At 44.6% G+C, this 15,187-nt stretch overlaps 1 protein-coding gene across 1 annotated transcript in view; it reads left to right on the top strand.

Moving 5' to 3' along the window:
* LOC146861339 (oligoribonuclease, mitochondrial-like) overlaps positions 1–15,187 on the top strand; it is a 175,053-nt gene that overhangs the window by 90,710 nt on the left and 69,156 nt on the right. Inside the window, exons 4-6 of the mRNA XM_085645624.1 lie at positions 2,572–2,683; positions 3,100–3,208; positions 5,789–5,842. Of these exons, the coding sequence (XP_085501750.1) occupies positions 2,572–2,683; positions 3,100–3,208; positions 5,789–5,842 (275 nt within the window). The remainder of the gene's footprint in view (positions 1–2,571; positions 2,684–3,099; positions 3,209–5,788; positions 5,843–15,187) is intronic.

The following is a 15,187-nucleotide window of genomic DNA, read 5'->3' as shown; positions in this document are numbered from 1 at the left end:
ACTCCCCAAAAAAATAAAAACAATTTAAAAAATGTTGCGCTAGAGAAAGTTGCCTTCAAACATCAACAGAGGATGCCACAGTCCTAAAATATCAGAAGAGGGCATGGGATGAAGGACTCTCCTATACCACTTTAAAGAGTTACCTAGCAGCCATTGTGGCATACACAAGATGCATGATGGGAAAGAGGTTTTTCCCCAAGCACAAGTGGTCAAAAGGTTTCTGGAGGAAGCAGAAGGACTAGCACTCAGAAAGCGGCACCTACATGGAAGCTCAGGCTGGTATTTTCACACAACAGTTTGATCCCATGCACAGCACTGGGCAGCCACTCCTCATGTTAAAAACTGCTAACCTGGAAGCCATAACATCTCTTCGCAGAGTGAACAAGTTGCAGGCACAAACAGCGCAAGAACCATACATTCAAATCCACAAGGACAGGGTAGTAATGAGTACTGCCCCTAACTTCCTGTGGAATGTCTTATCATAATTGCATGCCTACCAAGCCATTCAACTGCCAAAGTTCTTCCAACTACCAAAGTCACACACACAACGTGCCCTCCACACATTGGACATCAGGAAGTCTGTGATGTATTGCATATAATAAACCAAGGCAGTCAAGAAGACCAACCAGTTCATTTCATTCGCTTTAGCAACCAAGGGATCACCAGCGACAAAGGGATAGTTCAGCACTACAGAGATGTCACACAGCAGCAAGCGTGATGCTGGAGGACAAGCAGAAAATGATGAGTTTCCTATGATTGGCTGAGTTCAAAATTCATCTATACATAGACAGTGGAAGAAGCAAGCAATGAAAAATGTGAGTGATGCTTAAATGATAAGTTACATCATCCCTGCAATCATTAGTTGTAGTTCTAGATCAGTTGCAGTAGACGCTAGCCAAATGGACTTGGGTGGTGTTTAGATTCAAGTTGATGGGAACAGATCAGATCTAAGACTACAGCCTTTCCCTCCAGGAACTTAAAGGCATGTTAGACCTGTCATACATAGGAATGGCTTCCCTCAAACCTTTAGCCTGCTACCTCTTCTTTTTACTGTATCTTTGTGTTAGCCTTAGGACTCTAGCACTGGTTAGTAGTGGTTAAGTACTCAATGTACACGTGCTTCGTCCCTAAAGACATTGGTGTAACTCAATTGACATATTTAGTCCCTTGTATGGTGGTATCCCATATAGTTAATTTGTAAGACTCTTGTAAAGTGCTATCCCATATACCCAGAGCATGTCATCTAAATGCTACTAGTGGGCCGGCAGCACTGATTGTGCCACCCACACTAGTTGCCTTTCAAACCGGTCTCAGGCCTGCGTGTGCAATTTACTGCCAGTTCGAGTTTGCATTTAAAACCACTTGCCAAGCCTTAAACTCCCCTTTTATTATGCATAGGTCCCCCAAAGGTAGGCCTTAGGTAGCCCTAAAGGCAGGGTGCTATGTAACTAAAAGGTAGGGCATGTACGTTTTAAGTTTTACGTGTCCTGGTAGGGAAAAATCAGCTAATTTTGTTTTTCACTACTGTGAGGCCTACTCCTCTCATAGGCTAGCATTAGGAATTCCTTAAAACCATTTTGAGCTGTAATTCCTGATCAAATAGGAATCTGATTGCTCTTCATGGGCAGGAAGAGAGAGGAGGAGCGGACACTTACACCTGAATAGGCAGTGTCCTGTTTCCCACACAAAGGCTGATTACCCCCTAATGATAGTTTGGAGTAGGGCTGGGATGAAAGGGGACCTTTGCACTTCAAAGGCATGCTTTGAAGTCACCCCCACTTTAAAGGCACAGCTGGGTATAAGTACTAGGTCCCTGACCCCCTAAAATCAGACACTTGTGGAACTACAACTGCACTTTGTCAGAAAGGCTGCTGTGCTGCTTAAAGTACTGATCTTTGCACTGCTGACTTGGAATCTCTGCTTTCTCTTTTGTTGGCCTGCTGCTCTCTGACATTGCTGCAGGAGAGCTCAAGTCTGCCTTTTCTCCAAGTGTGCTCCAAGGGCTTGTTGGCTTGCCTCGTGTTGCTTGAGACTCTGGGATATCAACGACTATACCCCTGCCCTTGTGACTGGCTCACTGGTGTGGACCTAGAAATATACATTACGGACACAGACGTGTGTGTACGTGTAGCCAGATTTTGGGGAGGCTGTTCTACAAGGCAAAACCCACTGCGTTTGTAAATTCTGGTTTAATATTGGGGATCCTAATGAAGGGTAAAGTAGCGTATGCTGCATGCTTAATTTTTTCAAGATCATCAAATAGCCTGCATGCTTATCTAACTGAGATGTGCTCTTTATTTTTTATCAATATTGGAATTATAACTTTGCCAGGATTCAAATCTCTGACCTGCTGGTGCAGAGTTCTTACTTTCGTGTGGGTCAGTTACAGCTAAGACACCTTCATAAAAGTATAATTCATGAATTTTCTTTCGTTTAAAGTTGATGTTTTATGCTTCTTGTTACTATAAAAAAAAAAAACAGATGTGAATTGGTTTCATATGCTTTAACTGCTTTATTCATGCTGTATTCATGCACCAGTGTAATAAATAATTACCTGTCCTTTTAATGCAGTCCGGTCTGACCAAGGCAGTGCGAGAGAGTAAAATTGCACTTCAGCAAGCAGAGTATGAGTTCTTGTCCTTTGTGCGGCAGCATACACGACCTGGGCTTTGCCCACTAGCAGGTAGGAGTCGTATGTCAACCTGTACAATCTTTCCATTATTTGATGGTGTACATGCTGTTCCCTGTTAATTAGTTCTCTGTGTACTTTGAAGTGTTTTTTTGTATTTTTTATACAATTCAATTGAAGTTTTTTATTGCAACAAATCCCGCTCTGACTTCTGTATAGAGGTGTCATGTTTTTAACTAAAATTTTAAATCCTATAAAACCTAATCCAACACTTCTGTGGAACAAATGTTTCATGTTTATTCAATTAGGTAATTCAAGGAGAGACCGTGCCGTCATTTTGTGTCTATTTGAGTCGTTTGTTTTGCATTTATGGTTCTGTTCCTTCCTTTTACAGCAAATCCAAATGTAAATCTTGTTTGGTGCGGGCACTATCTGGAACATATGGATTAATATTCTTTTTTTATTTATAGGAAACTCTGTGCATGCAGATAAGAAATTTCTGGACAAGCACATGCCTCAGTTCATGAAGCACCTTCATTACAGAATAATAGATGTGAGCACTGTGAAGGAGCTCTGCAGGTAACTGGGGCATAGGCAGCTAGTGCCAAGGACTGTTGGTGCACTTGCGGTTTTGTGGTCTGTTTTTTGGATGCAGTAACTGTGAATGAGCTATGAGTTAACCAGCATGCTTCAAATCGAAGTATGAAAGGCATGTTAAATAGTATTGGTTGCTGTAGGTTTGGATATGAGGGATGGAAGGATTACTGATGTTTAGGAAGTTTTCCATTTTACCTCCCAGAGTTCGTAAGTTGATTCATTTTATTTTCTAGAGATTTCAGACGCGTTTGAGGGAATGGGGGTGCAGAGCAGATGGGACTACTGTGACCCAACTGTAGTGGATGAGGTTGTTTGCTGCTAGTGCCCTGCAACCCTTCCTACGTTGGCTCTGTAAACTGGGCCCAGTACAAACCATTGCATACTTGGCTATCAAGATAGCAAGAGGGAGCACTCCAAGGCTTCCCAGGGAGCTAGGGGGTAAGTGCTCAGATCTCGGCCATTAATCAACAGACCCAATAAATTAATGTCCGGCCCCGGGCTTGTCTTTTTGTAGAAGATAGTTCTTTAATCTCACAACCAAGCTATACACTACACAATGCAATTAAATCAGCCTATGCAGGGTTATGTTCCTGGTTGAATTTTCTGTAAGCTCTACACCCCACCCCTCGGAATTCATGCCTACGGGGTAAACCTATCAGTACAGCCCCCGATATTTTGGGCACAGGTGCAGAGTAGGTCACTCGCTGTTACCCTAACTGGGTTAAATGAATTACTCTGTCAGTAGTTGCTTCCCAAGTTTAATATGGGCAGAAAGTCAGAAGTCCTCATTCTCAACTTTGCATTTGAAGACATGTGGTCTTATGATTTGATGCAGGGAATGATGTGGCCTGCACTAGCCATTCTCACTGCAGCCTTCCCTAAGAACTTGACTGATGGATGAACGCAGCTCCGCAGGTTATAGGGCCACTGCAGGGCTTCTCAAGTTGCTGTGGCCTCTTGGGCTGCCCAGCTTCCTTTGGCTGTGATGTGCAGTTGTGGCCTTTCAGGATGACCAGCCTTCACTCAGTAGCAAACGTTTTCATCTTACATCAGCAGCACCAGCTTGTGGCCTACAGTGGCTGTCATGGACTTAGCCACATTACATGTTGGTAAAGTCTTAGGAGGGTAGTTCTGAATTAGAACCATGCAGAGAGATCAGAAGACAGCGAGGCTAAGAGTCGCTCCAAAACAATACACGGTTTCTGTATTTCTGCCACTGGTGAACATGCGTTCCTCTAATTCTGAATAGTGTCTCCTCCTGTACGGTGAGACACACTGCTTACCTCTGTCAAACGACAGGCCTGCTTCTAGGCACTAGGCAGATGTTCCAGCAAAAAGTGCAGACTTCACATCATATAACCTCATCTCTGGGTAACTGAGTGTAAGGCCTCGTTTACATTAAGGCTCTTCAAGTACTCAGTAGCGCACTCCCTTCTATGGTCAAGAAAAATATGGCACTGGAAGAAAGTCGGGTGGTTTGGATCCCACTTCCGTGCACAGATTCCAGACTGGAATGTGGGTCCAATGTCTCAAACTTCAGAACCGGTTTGGGATGGTTCTCTTTCAAGTAGCTTTTCAGACTGCTCTCCACATACAGCCTTTCTGTAGAAAAAGGCCTATCATGCAGGTAGCACTGGGATTGTCTCCAAGCAGGAGGGCCCACACCGTTGGCACTGTGAAATGTAAAATTTCTGCACCTGGCTGTCATTGGCCTTCTGAAGCCATAATGGGGCACAGACGGAAAGACGAGACTGTCCTAGAAACTTCCTCACCTTGAACAACAGACTGCAGTCCAACCTTTCCCCCTATAATCCATCATCTGAAAGTGTGCAGGAAGACTTAATCAGCAGCTCCTTGCTAACAAGGTTTTCTTAGAATTTATAAAGGTAGCTCAATCTCCACCCTCCTCACTTCAATGACTGGCTCTTCACTCTCAAGCCATAGGACAGACAGTACACTTCCACTGTCTGAGGAAGCTGTCCTCAACCCCCATCTTATGTCATGCTTAACCAGGGGTATCTAGAATGTATCCCACTGGCTTCAAAACCCACACAACATACTCGCACGCATTCAATATACTCACACGCACACAACATAGTTGCAGGTTCTTGGTTAAACAAAGCAGAATTTTACACCAGATGTGTAGCAGGCCACACTCTCACTTAGACAGATACAAAGGTTGCCCAACTATAAAATCATTGAACATAGTATGCTACCACCACTGCTTTATGAGGAACACTCACAACAGGGATAATATTCCTCCATCGACTATGCAGGCGCTCCTGGTGCATTCCTCCATGTAACAGGACAATTCCGTGTATTGTCTGGGACAGTTCTAGGCCACTGCACACAGTAGATTAGCAAGATTCCAGGGCCAGAATAAAAGTCTGCATACTTTGTGTATGCAATTGGGCTCTCTGGGCATGGGAACACCCGCATTTACAATGCAGGGGTAATTTCCTCTCCAACAATAGACATTTCCTGTTGGGGTTTTTGACTTCTGGGAATCTGTTACCTTTTCCTGCATACATGAGTTAATTAAAACCTCTTTCTCAATTATAGGCGCTGGTATCCTGACGATTACGAACACGCACCAAAGAAGAAAGCGACCCACAGGTCAGCATTGTTTTTAACTGTAGTATTTTGCTGTATCCTTCTATATTATCCATATACAGCAGGAAAAGTTCAATGAGTAGCACTGATGGAATGTATTCAGATTCTCCATCTACCACCAATAACTGCTCATACGTCTGAGTGTGAGTGAAAATGTTATAAAACACTCTTTCCTCCATATTCTGCTCCCTAATGAAGTCCTGGTTTGAAGCTACCAAAGTTGGTGGAGCGTTGATCTTGTTCCAACATATAGTAGTACTCAAAGTAGGGAGCCCTGAATTAAAACCAATGTTTCACAGACAGCAGTTACTCACCAGACGCATCTGCTCCACACATACTGTATTGTGATCAAGCTGATGAGCCCCTAATACTTGCACTATAGAAGTCCGATATTATAGCTTGGAGTTCTTCCAGGAGTGATTGATAATTGTGCGGAGAGGCAGTTGTGCAAAGGTTAGGAGCACACCTGGAGGTAAGTGTTTTTGTAGACAAATGTGAGTTTAGGAAAAAGTTAATTAATTTCTCTTTACTTTGCTAGCTTAGGTGATAACTCGAGGTTTTGCTCAGTAGAACCTATGCTCCGACTTTATTAGGCTCATTCAAACTATGTGCCACCTTGAGTCCTGTGATGGTTTATGCACACATTTTTAAAACTACTGTGCCCTTGGTGTCGGTGCAGAATGCAGGGGCACTGCCTTCCAAGTTATTCATTCATTTATTTTGCACGTGAAGTTTGGTACCATTGACACCAAGACCCACTTTACCTCTGGGGGCGCCCGGTGTGACAGTGTTTGTAGTCGCACCCCTTGGACGACCTTCTCGATAGATTCCCACAGTGCCCCTCATGTTTCCAAAATCAGTCTCGCCTATTTCTCATGTTTTATAGCAATACTCCTACAAGTGTAGGATGTCAGAGCCCTTTACATCTCATACACACGTTATTCAGAAACTGACTCATGCAAGTGTGTAAATCAGTGTATAGGAAATGTTACATAAGATGATGAGGACTACAAGGTGTAGGAGTCATATATCATCCCTATTTTTAGCCAGTATATTTTAGGAGTTCTTGGTGTGTAGAAGCACAAACTCAGGATTTAGAATGTAGAGTTTATTCTACCCAAATTAACCCTTTTTAGCAACATTAGGATAATGAAAGACTGAAGAATTACAGCCGCCCCCCTTGGGTAGGCGCTTGGAGCACCGACACTGATTGCACCGCCCTAAAGCACCCCCTGATTGCTCAAAACTGATGCTTTCAGTCAGCTCCACACTTGTTGTGCTGAATGCATACAGTCATGGGCAAAAAGCATTAATTTTATTTCAAATTAGCAGTCAAGACTTCTTGTATTTATGAATCCACTTGCTGATTGCCAAAAAAGTTCCCCTCCGAATTTATTTCGATTTTCAGAACACCAAACAAGCCTGAAATCCAGAATTGAACTTTATATTATTACCTTTTGGATAGTGTGTAATTAAGAATCTAAACATTACCTTTTTCCGTAGTGCTGAATGGTAAAATGCTATTTTTAATTTAATGTTGATGCTTTATGGCCAATGGAGGTTTTATTTAGTTATAAATGTTAGCCCCTCCTTAATTATTATCCCTTTCTTCTTTAGAAGCATGTTAGTATAATTTAGTGGTGGTAGATTAACCCCTACTCCAGCATACACCTCCGTCTTGCTTCCCTGCTGCTCTACCCACAACGTACTATGGATCTATCTCTCAGATACTAGCATTTTAAGGTAGGTACCTCCATTTACGTGGCTCTTCACTCACTTCCTGCTCCTTTCCTACCTATCTCATCTCTTATTTTCAAGACCCTGCCCCTGTACTCTTTGGTGATTTGCACCAAACCTCTCTAGGCATGAAGTGCTCTGTAAATCTTAAAAAGGAAGATGGGTATTTGTGAAGAGGTGATATGGAAATACTTGTAGCCTCTCTCCCGACTGAGGAAATATGCTGACAGGCCTATGAAAAGCTGTTTTAGGGTTATGGGTAGGTGCTTTCATGTATTATTCTTTTTAGGTCCTGCTTACTCAATAGAGCATGCACTGTCTGTTGCAACACATATTGTAGACTTACCAACACCATACAGGGGCTTGGAGCCCGCCAATTGCTAACCATTAGTTGGGGCTTTCCTGTCACTTTGCCTGCTTCTTACTCCCGTCTCATCTTGTCAGTCTTGTTTGTCCCCCAAATGGTTAATTACACATAGGAGTAGTTTTGAGCTTGAAGACTGGGTCCAACCAATAGATGGCAAAATAATGTGCAACATGTGAATCCAGAAAGATTCACACTGTAGCACCTCTTTAGGTTCTGTGCTTTTACTTATTGCTTTTCAAGCACTACTAGGATTGTATGCTTTTTCCAGTTGTCGCCCTCATGTACTTATACCTCTCTTTTCTCTTGCTCTCTGTCACCTGTATGCTTCTCTTCTGACCATTTCCATGTTTTGCTCGTCCTTGTGTCTTCTCACCCAATTGCTTTCTCGCCTGTGTGCTTCTTTTCACTCTTTCTTCAACACAAACTCTGCACCTGATGTCAAATATAAAAACTAAGTTCCCGGTTTTCTCAGTTTGACCATGCTTATCTTAAAGAAAAAAAATCAAATTGGTAGAAGCCGAAGAATTGACAAACACCTTGAATTTTGGAGTACACTACAAACCTGGTTCCCTTTCCGGGGATCTCCATTGATGATCATAAGCACTAAATAGTCCCGCCCACGTGCAGGGACCCCTGTGTCCTTTTTTATAATATATATTCTTAAGTATAGATCTTCATCTTACTTCAGGAAGGCCAGGTTTTAACAATCTCTTAAAAGCATTTTGCAGCCTATAAAATAGGCTATATTGGCCAATTACTTCAATTTACTTTAAAGTGAAAAAAGGTCAAAATAATAATAAAAACAGGAAAAATTGCAAGGAGCTATAAAATTTTTCCTTATTAGAATCTTTCACTGACCTGTTGTAAAGGAAATGGGGAAGAAGGAACGGGGAATGTAGACCGGCTGCAGTTATGTATTTTTGAAAGCTGACACTGCACCTTTAAGGGCTCACAGCTCTTCAGTATCCCATCATGTCCAGCAAGAAGAAGTTGCCGGAGTTGTTTTTTCCAACTCGTGGTGACAGGATCTTGTATTACAGAGCTCTGCATTTAAAAAAAAAAAAGAAAATCCATTTAAACTCTTTTCAGATCAGGTCAGGTGCGCTTTAAGAATAAATGGAGACGCCAATAACAGGACTCTGTCAGATTGGGGCTTATTATGGTCTCCATTTATGATTAAAGTGTGCCTGACCTTTTATTCTACTACAAGGTATTTTAGTTTGGAACGACACATAGTTGCACTATTGCTTTATACCACGAATTGTGACAATCTTCATAAACATTACTTTTATAGAGCTGCATCCAATGTGTTCAAGTCACATCTTACAGCAGTGCCTCCATCAAGGACGTCGCAGTATATACAGACTCTTTCCATATGGGACTTATACATACAACATGTGACCATATTTATTTCCTACCAAAGCCTTGAAAAATTCACTGCGTAACGAAACATGTCAGCTGTTGTCTGTTTCAGATGAATGAGTTTAGGAGATGCCAATGTACTGAAGAATGCATAATCTTACATATCGACAATAAAGTATATACTATTTCTCAAACCCTGAGTGCCATGGTTTCCTTTTGAAAAATGTGTGCATATTGGATCGATTGATCCTTTGTGAAGTCACACGTTTTGGTATTAAGGTGTGCAATAAGAGCACCATCCAGAATAAAATGTATATTTAGTTTCTAATTGTAATTGCATTTATATAGCGCTTACTACCCCTGATGAGGCGCCTATGTGCTTTTCGGCAAGTAGTCCGCTACTCCGGAACCCAAAAAAGATTAGTGGTGCATTAATATAGGAAGATACAAATTTAATATGAGCCCTGGACATGCAAGTTTGTTATTTGGATTGAATAAGGATAGTGGAGGGATAAACAGGGAAGGATTTTCATTCATATAGCGCTTGTTACCCCTGATGAGATGCCAAATCCCTTTTTGACAAATAACACTACTCCAGAATCCAAAAAACAGCATTAGTGTTGAATTAGTATAGGGAAATATGAAATGAATTGAGCTGTTGACATGTAAATCTGCTAGTTGGATTGAAAGGGAAAGTGGAGGGATAGAAGAGGGAAGGGTCTTGAAAGTGTTTATTTGGAGATCATAGCAGTAGGAGGAGGTTTGGGATGAGTAAAGGAGAGGTTGCAGGGGAGAAGAATCAGAAGACGTATCTACATTTACAGAGCGGTCCCAAAATCCTAGATTTCAAATGTTGGGATTCACAATGCTTTGACTTTGAATAACTCAACATCTGCCAGGAAAAAGGTATGCCAGTAATGCAAGGAAAGACCAATGGGCCCCACTAGAAGGATGACTCCCACTACAGAAGAGGAGTCAAACTCTTCCCTTAACCTATTGCAGCTGAAGGACCCAGAGTCTCATATACAGCATTTCTAAGCAGATTTGAGAATCTGGGAGAGAGATGACTTGCTGTGCTCATCCTTTCAGGACTACTAATCTCCCAAGAGGACATCAAAGTGAGCAGGAATTCTGGCACAGAAGGAGAGTAAAGAAACAAAATCCTTAACAGAAAGCAGAGGAAACATGGCACTTAAATAATAATGGGAAGGTTGTCATGTTGTGGAATTCTTAAAGGTGTATTTTAAATTGGTGCAGGAATTCTGAATCGATTAGTGGCTGCAGAGGATACATTTCCCACTCTAGTTTTTGCTTTAGAGTATTCATCTGCCATTTTCTGACAAGAAACTTAAATTTTGTGGCAAATAAAATGCTATCTTAATTTGCCAAAGGTCCTGCCTGTGACAGAAAAAAGGCAAATTTGGTTCCCTGTGGCTTGTGTAAACTCTACCTTCCTGACCGAGACGTTCCAGACAAGTGTCAACCTTTAAGACCTTTTTAAAGGTGTACCTTGAAAGAGAGAAGATTTGCCTTCATGGGAGACAGGAACTGTGAAGACGGCAAGAGGCGCTATCTGAAGCTGGGATGTCACATGAGCTAGAAGATGGTCAGTCCTCTACCAGGGGCCTGCCTCCACCCTCTGAAGGCTTCATGATAGGGAGAGTCAAAAGAGCAGTCAAGGAAAACGACAGTGTTCCTGTTCGACGTTGAGAACTATAAATTTGAGACTAGGTACAGTGGCAAAATGCTCATCTTTGAGGGCAGGGTCGTCAACAAAGCGGAAAGGCTGATTGACGTTAACACACAAGTTTTACATAAAAGAATACCCTGATGTCGAGATATAGGGGCACTCGACGTCGAGACACACCAGAAATGATGATTGGATCAGAAGAATGAAGGTGAGAAGGCTTCCATCAGCCTCAGATTCAGAACATTAAAGAGCATATTCTATACAAGTGCCAGCAGTTATTCCAGATTCTTCACAGCCTGCTTCATCTCAATCAGCATCTCCAGCACCTTCTCTGTGTCCCTTACCGCCATCTCCGACTCAGGCACCCTCGGTGGCTCCTACTCCAGTAAGCTCACTGATAATATCAGAGATCCGAGACTCCTCAACGATCCCTAGACACACTTTATCAAGGCATTAATCTAGACACAGATCTAGGTCCAGGACGCATTCATATTCCCCAACAATGTCCTCTAATACACTGAGGTTTTCCATTCCTTTGACTGAGTCTTCCAACAAGGGTGAACTCAATTGACAACATTAATAATTTTCAAGAGTTCTCATACGAGCAGCTACAAAACTGAACATTCTGTCGCCAGCTCCCTCAACAATGGCGGCAGTTATTTGTGAAAGTCTTCATCCATGTTCCTCCTCAAGACAACTCCTGCTGCTTTTTCCAGGCTTGTTGGAACTAGCTATGGAACCTTTCCTTACACTGCCTTCAGGAAAAGCATCTGCAACTAGATCCAAAAATGTACAGACCTCCTGAGCAGGACTTATCTCTGCGTTCAGACCCTTTGGATTCTGTGGTGCGCTTGCCTGCAGAGAAAGTCCTCTCTTCTGACAAGAAGTCCACGGTTCCACCAGACAAGGAAAGTGGGAAACCTGACTATAGAGGGCATCATGTATGTGGTACAGCAGCTACAAACATGAAATCTGCAAGTGTGACTGCCCTCCTTGGGAGATATGACCAGTCTTTATAGAACTCCCTACACCAGTTGTGGATGATCATCCAAAAGAGCACAGAGCAATTGATTGAAATTATGAATGACATACATGATGGCATCCAACAAATGAATTTGCGCTGCTGGCGATTCTTTTCTATTGGCAGCACATGGTTGGCTATTGCCTTAGATTAGTTCAAAGAAGATTATAAATCTACCCTTCTCTGATACAGCTTTATTTGGGAGTGTAAAGATAAACTGAGATGGAGACCCTAAAAGCAGTTGGACTGGATAAACATAAGGAGGAGAACATCCTTACAGGCCTTATGAACGTCGCTATTATCCGGAGATGGTTCGACCCCCCCCCCTCAGTGGCCTCAAGGTCATCAACAACAAAGGCCCTTCCAACAACACGTAGCAACAGCCAAAAGGAAGGGGTGGTCACCAAACGGCTCAGGCAGAAAAGTCTCCTGCAGGTGCCAAAGAAAAAACCTCTACTTCCCCTTCTGTTACCCATTCCGGTTGAGGGAAGTGTTGACAATACTTGGAAGAGTGGAGTTCCATAAAAAAAAAACATGGATACTGAATATTGTACAGAATGGTTACGGTCTCAGATTCATTAATCTTTCACTTACTATTCCACCAAAAACATCCTCTTAACATCTGGAGATGCTGCAGACAGAAAAAAAAACTGTCTTATGCAAAAACAAGCAGTGCAGCCTGTACCTCTTACCCAAAGAGGAAAGGGAAATGTATCCCCATTAGTTTTTTAAAAAAAACAAATCTGACCCATCCTAGATTTTAATGTCGCAAAAAATGAATGAGGGAGAAATTCAGAATCCTAGCATTACACCAGCATTCTCTGAAAATCCATGAAGGGGAATGGCTATGTTTCATAGAACTTCAAGATGCGTACTTTCATATTCCAATTTCCAGAAATCACAGTGAATTCCTGAGATTCGCGGTCTGGAATCACCTTTATCAATACAAAGTGGTCCCTTTTAGCATCAAATCAGCCCCCAGAATCTTTTCAAATGTACCGCTTTGGTCTCCACACATCTCGGAGAATTTCAAGATCTTTATCTGATGGCTGACTCATCTGAAAGAAACACGTTAGTTATAGATTACTTACCTTAGAATTGCCCCCAGGCGTCAGACTGGATCCGCAAATTATTTCGTCAGCAGTACGTCTGCGTGTCGGAAGGTGGCGTTGGTCGGCTCCGCGTCAGTCGTAGGCGTCGTGGTTGCTGGGATGACGTCGCGGCAGCTACTTAGACGCCGCCCTCGAGCGCTGACGTCAGTTCTTTCTTCTCCCTCCCTTTCTGGGACCCAGTGACCCCCATCCAGCTTCGTACGTCCTACGAGGCGAGGCATGCCATCTTTGGGCAGACTGCCTTTGGACCCTGCAGACTCGGTTGGGGGGGGCGTAGGTCTTCGCTGCCGGCAGCGCGAAGGCCTGGATCCGGATCGGTGCCGGTTGACCTTACTACACCTCCACCTGTGCGGCATCCAATGGCATCAATACTGTGCCCGATGCAGGTCGGCCCCCTGGCCGACGTCTACCCTGGCTTCCTTCCCAACGTGGGCACGGAGCCGGACCAGTGTCGCCCGGCGCCGGGTGGGGTTTTCATGCCCCTGTTAATCCCTGCGGTCCCTTTCCAACCACAGTGGCCCCCAGAGGAAGATGAAGAGGACTGGGAGGGGTAAAGTGACCATTTAACTGACCAGCTAGAGTCTGAGCAGGACTGGAGAAAGGAACTGGGGGATGCCAGTGGACTTGACACTTCACCCGACCTTGGCATCTTGTCTCCTCCTACCGTGGCTATGGAGAAGGGAGCGTCGTATGGTGTGGTGTTGCGTAGGGCGGCCGGGGTCACAACCTCGAGCTTCCTACGGTGGCAGTCAGGACTAACACCCTGACTGAGGTGCTTCAACCGGCGGTGAGCTCTTCAGAGACCCTGGTTCAGTTTAAAGAGGACCTCACTGACGTCCTTTTGGGCACCTGGTCCAGGCCTAACACGGGGGCTCCCGTGGACAGGATGATTGCCCAACGCCACTGCCCGGCTCCGGGCGACCCCCACTTTCCTCTCCCAACACCCCACCCCAGAGAGCTTGGTGGTCCACGCCTCCACCTCCAAAAGCTCCTTCCCTACCGCTCCCCTGGAAAGGGAATCGAAGAAGCGGGACCATCTTGGGAAGAAAACTTTCTCTTCCGGCAGCTTAGGACTGCGGTCCATAAACACCGCATGTCTCTTTGGCCGTTATTCGTACTCCGTGTGGGATATGGTGGCGCAAGTGCTGCCTCAGTGTCCGGAGGAGGCTCTGACAGTGCTCTCCCAGGCTGTCGCCGCCGTGAGAGATGCTGCCAAGTTTATGATCCGTTGTGGGCTGGACACCGCCGACTCTCTGGGCAGGACCATTTCAACGTCGGTAGCACTTCGACGCTACTCCTGGATGAGGTCCACTGGCTTTTTAGGGGAGGTCCAGAACACCTTGATGGACATGCCCTTTGATGGCCGTCGCCTTTTTGGCGATAAAGCAGACTACGCCCTAGAGCTCTTCAAGGACTCCAGGGCTACGACCAAGTCCTTGGGCCTCTCCTCCCGCCCGGCGCAGTCTGCTTTTTGCCCCATTTGTGGCTATGGAAGGGGTGCCCCGCTATGTCCCACCCAGGGCCACAGGCCGCAGAAAGTTGCCCAACCTTCGCGCGGCCGGGGATGTGGGAACCAACATTGTGGTTACAGGGGCCAGCGGGCGGGCCAGTCCAACAACCCCCCTATGCAGCATCCTCCAAACCTTCCTAGTCCGACCTTTCAGGCCCATCAAACGCCAGTGGGCGGCAGGATTCGCCATCACCTCCTCCACTGGCGCACCATCACTTTGGACAGATGGGTTTTGCAAATACTCCCTCCCCTTTGAGACTACCCCTCCAGCCATGCCACCGCGATACCACCACATGTCGGAGGATCATCTGACCCTTCTCCAACAGGAAGTTACGGCTCTCTTGGCAAAGGGAGCAATTGAGCGCGTTCCTGTCCCAAAAGGAGGTCGTGGTTGCTCCTCCCATTAATTTCTGGTTCCCAAGAAGGACAAGGGCCAGAGTCCTATCTTGGACCTCAGGGATGTCAATCGCTTCCTCCGGAAGGAGAAGTTTAAGATGTTGACACTTGCTCAGGTCTTGTCTGCCCTCAACTGGCAAGACTGGATGGTAG

This window comes from Triturus cristatus, chromosome 3_1, assembly GCF_964204655.1.
Source record: "Triturus cristatus chromosome 3_1, aTriCri1.1, whole genome shotgun sequence".
Lineage (NCBI taxonomy): Eukaryota > Metazoa > Chordata > Amphibia > Caudata > Salamandridae > Triturus > Triturus cristatus.
The sequence above is the reverse complement of the archived record's forward strand: the minus strand, read 5'-3'. Positions and strand labels throughout refer to the sequence as shown.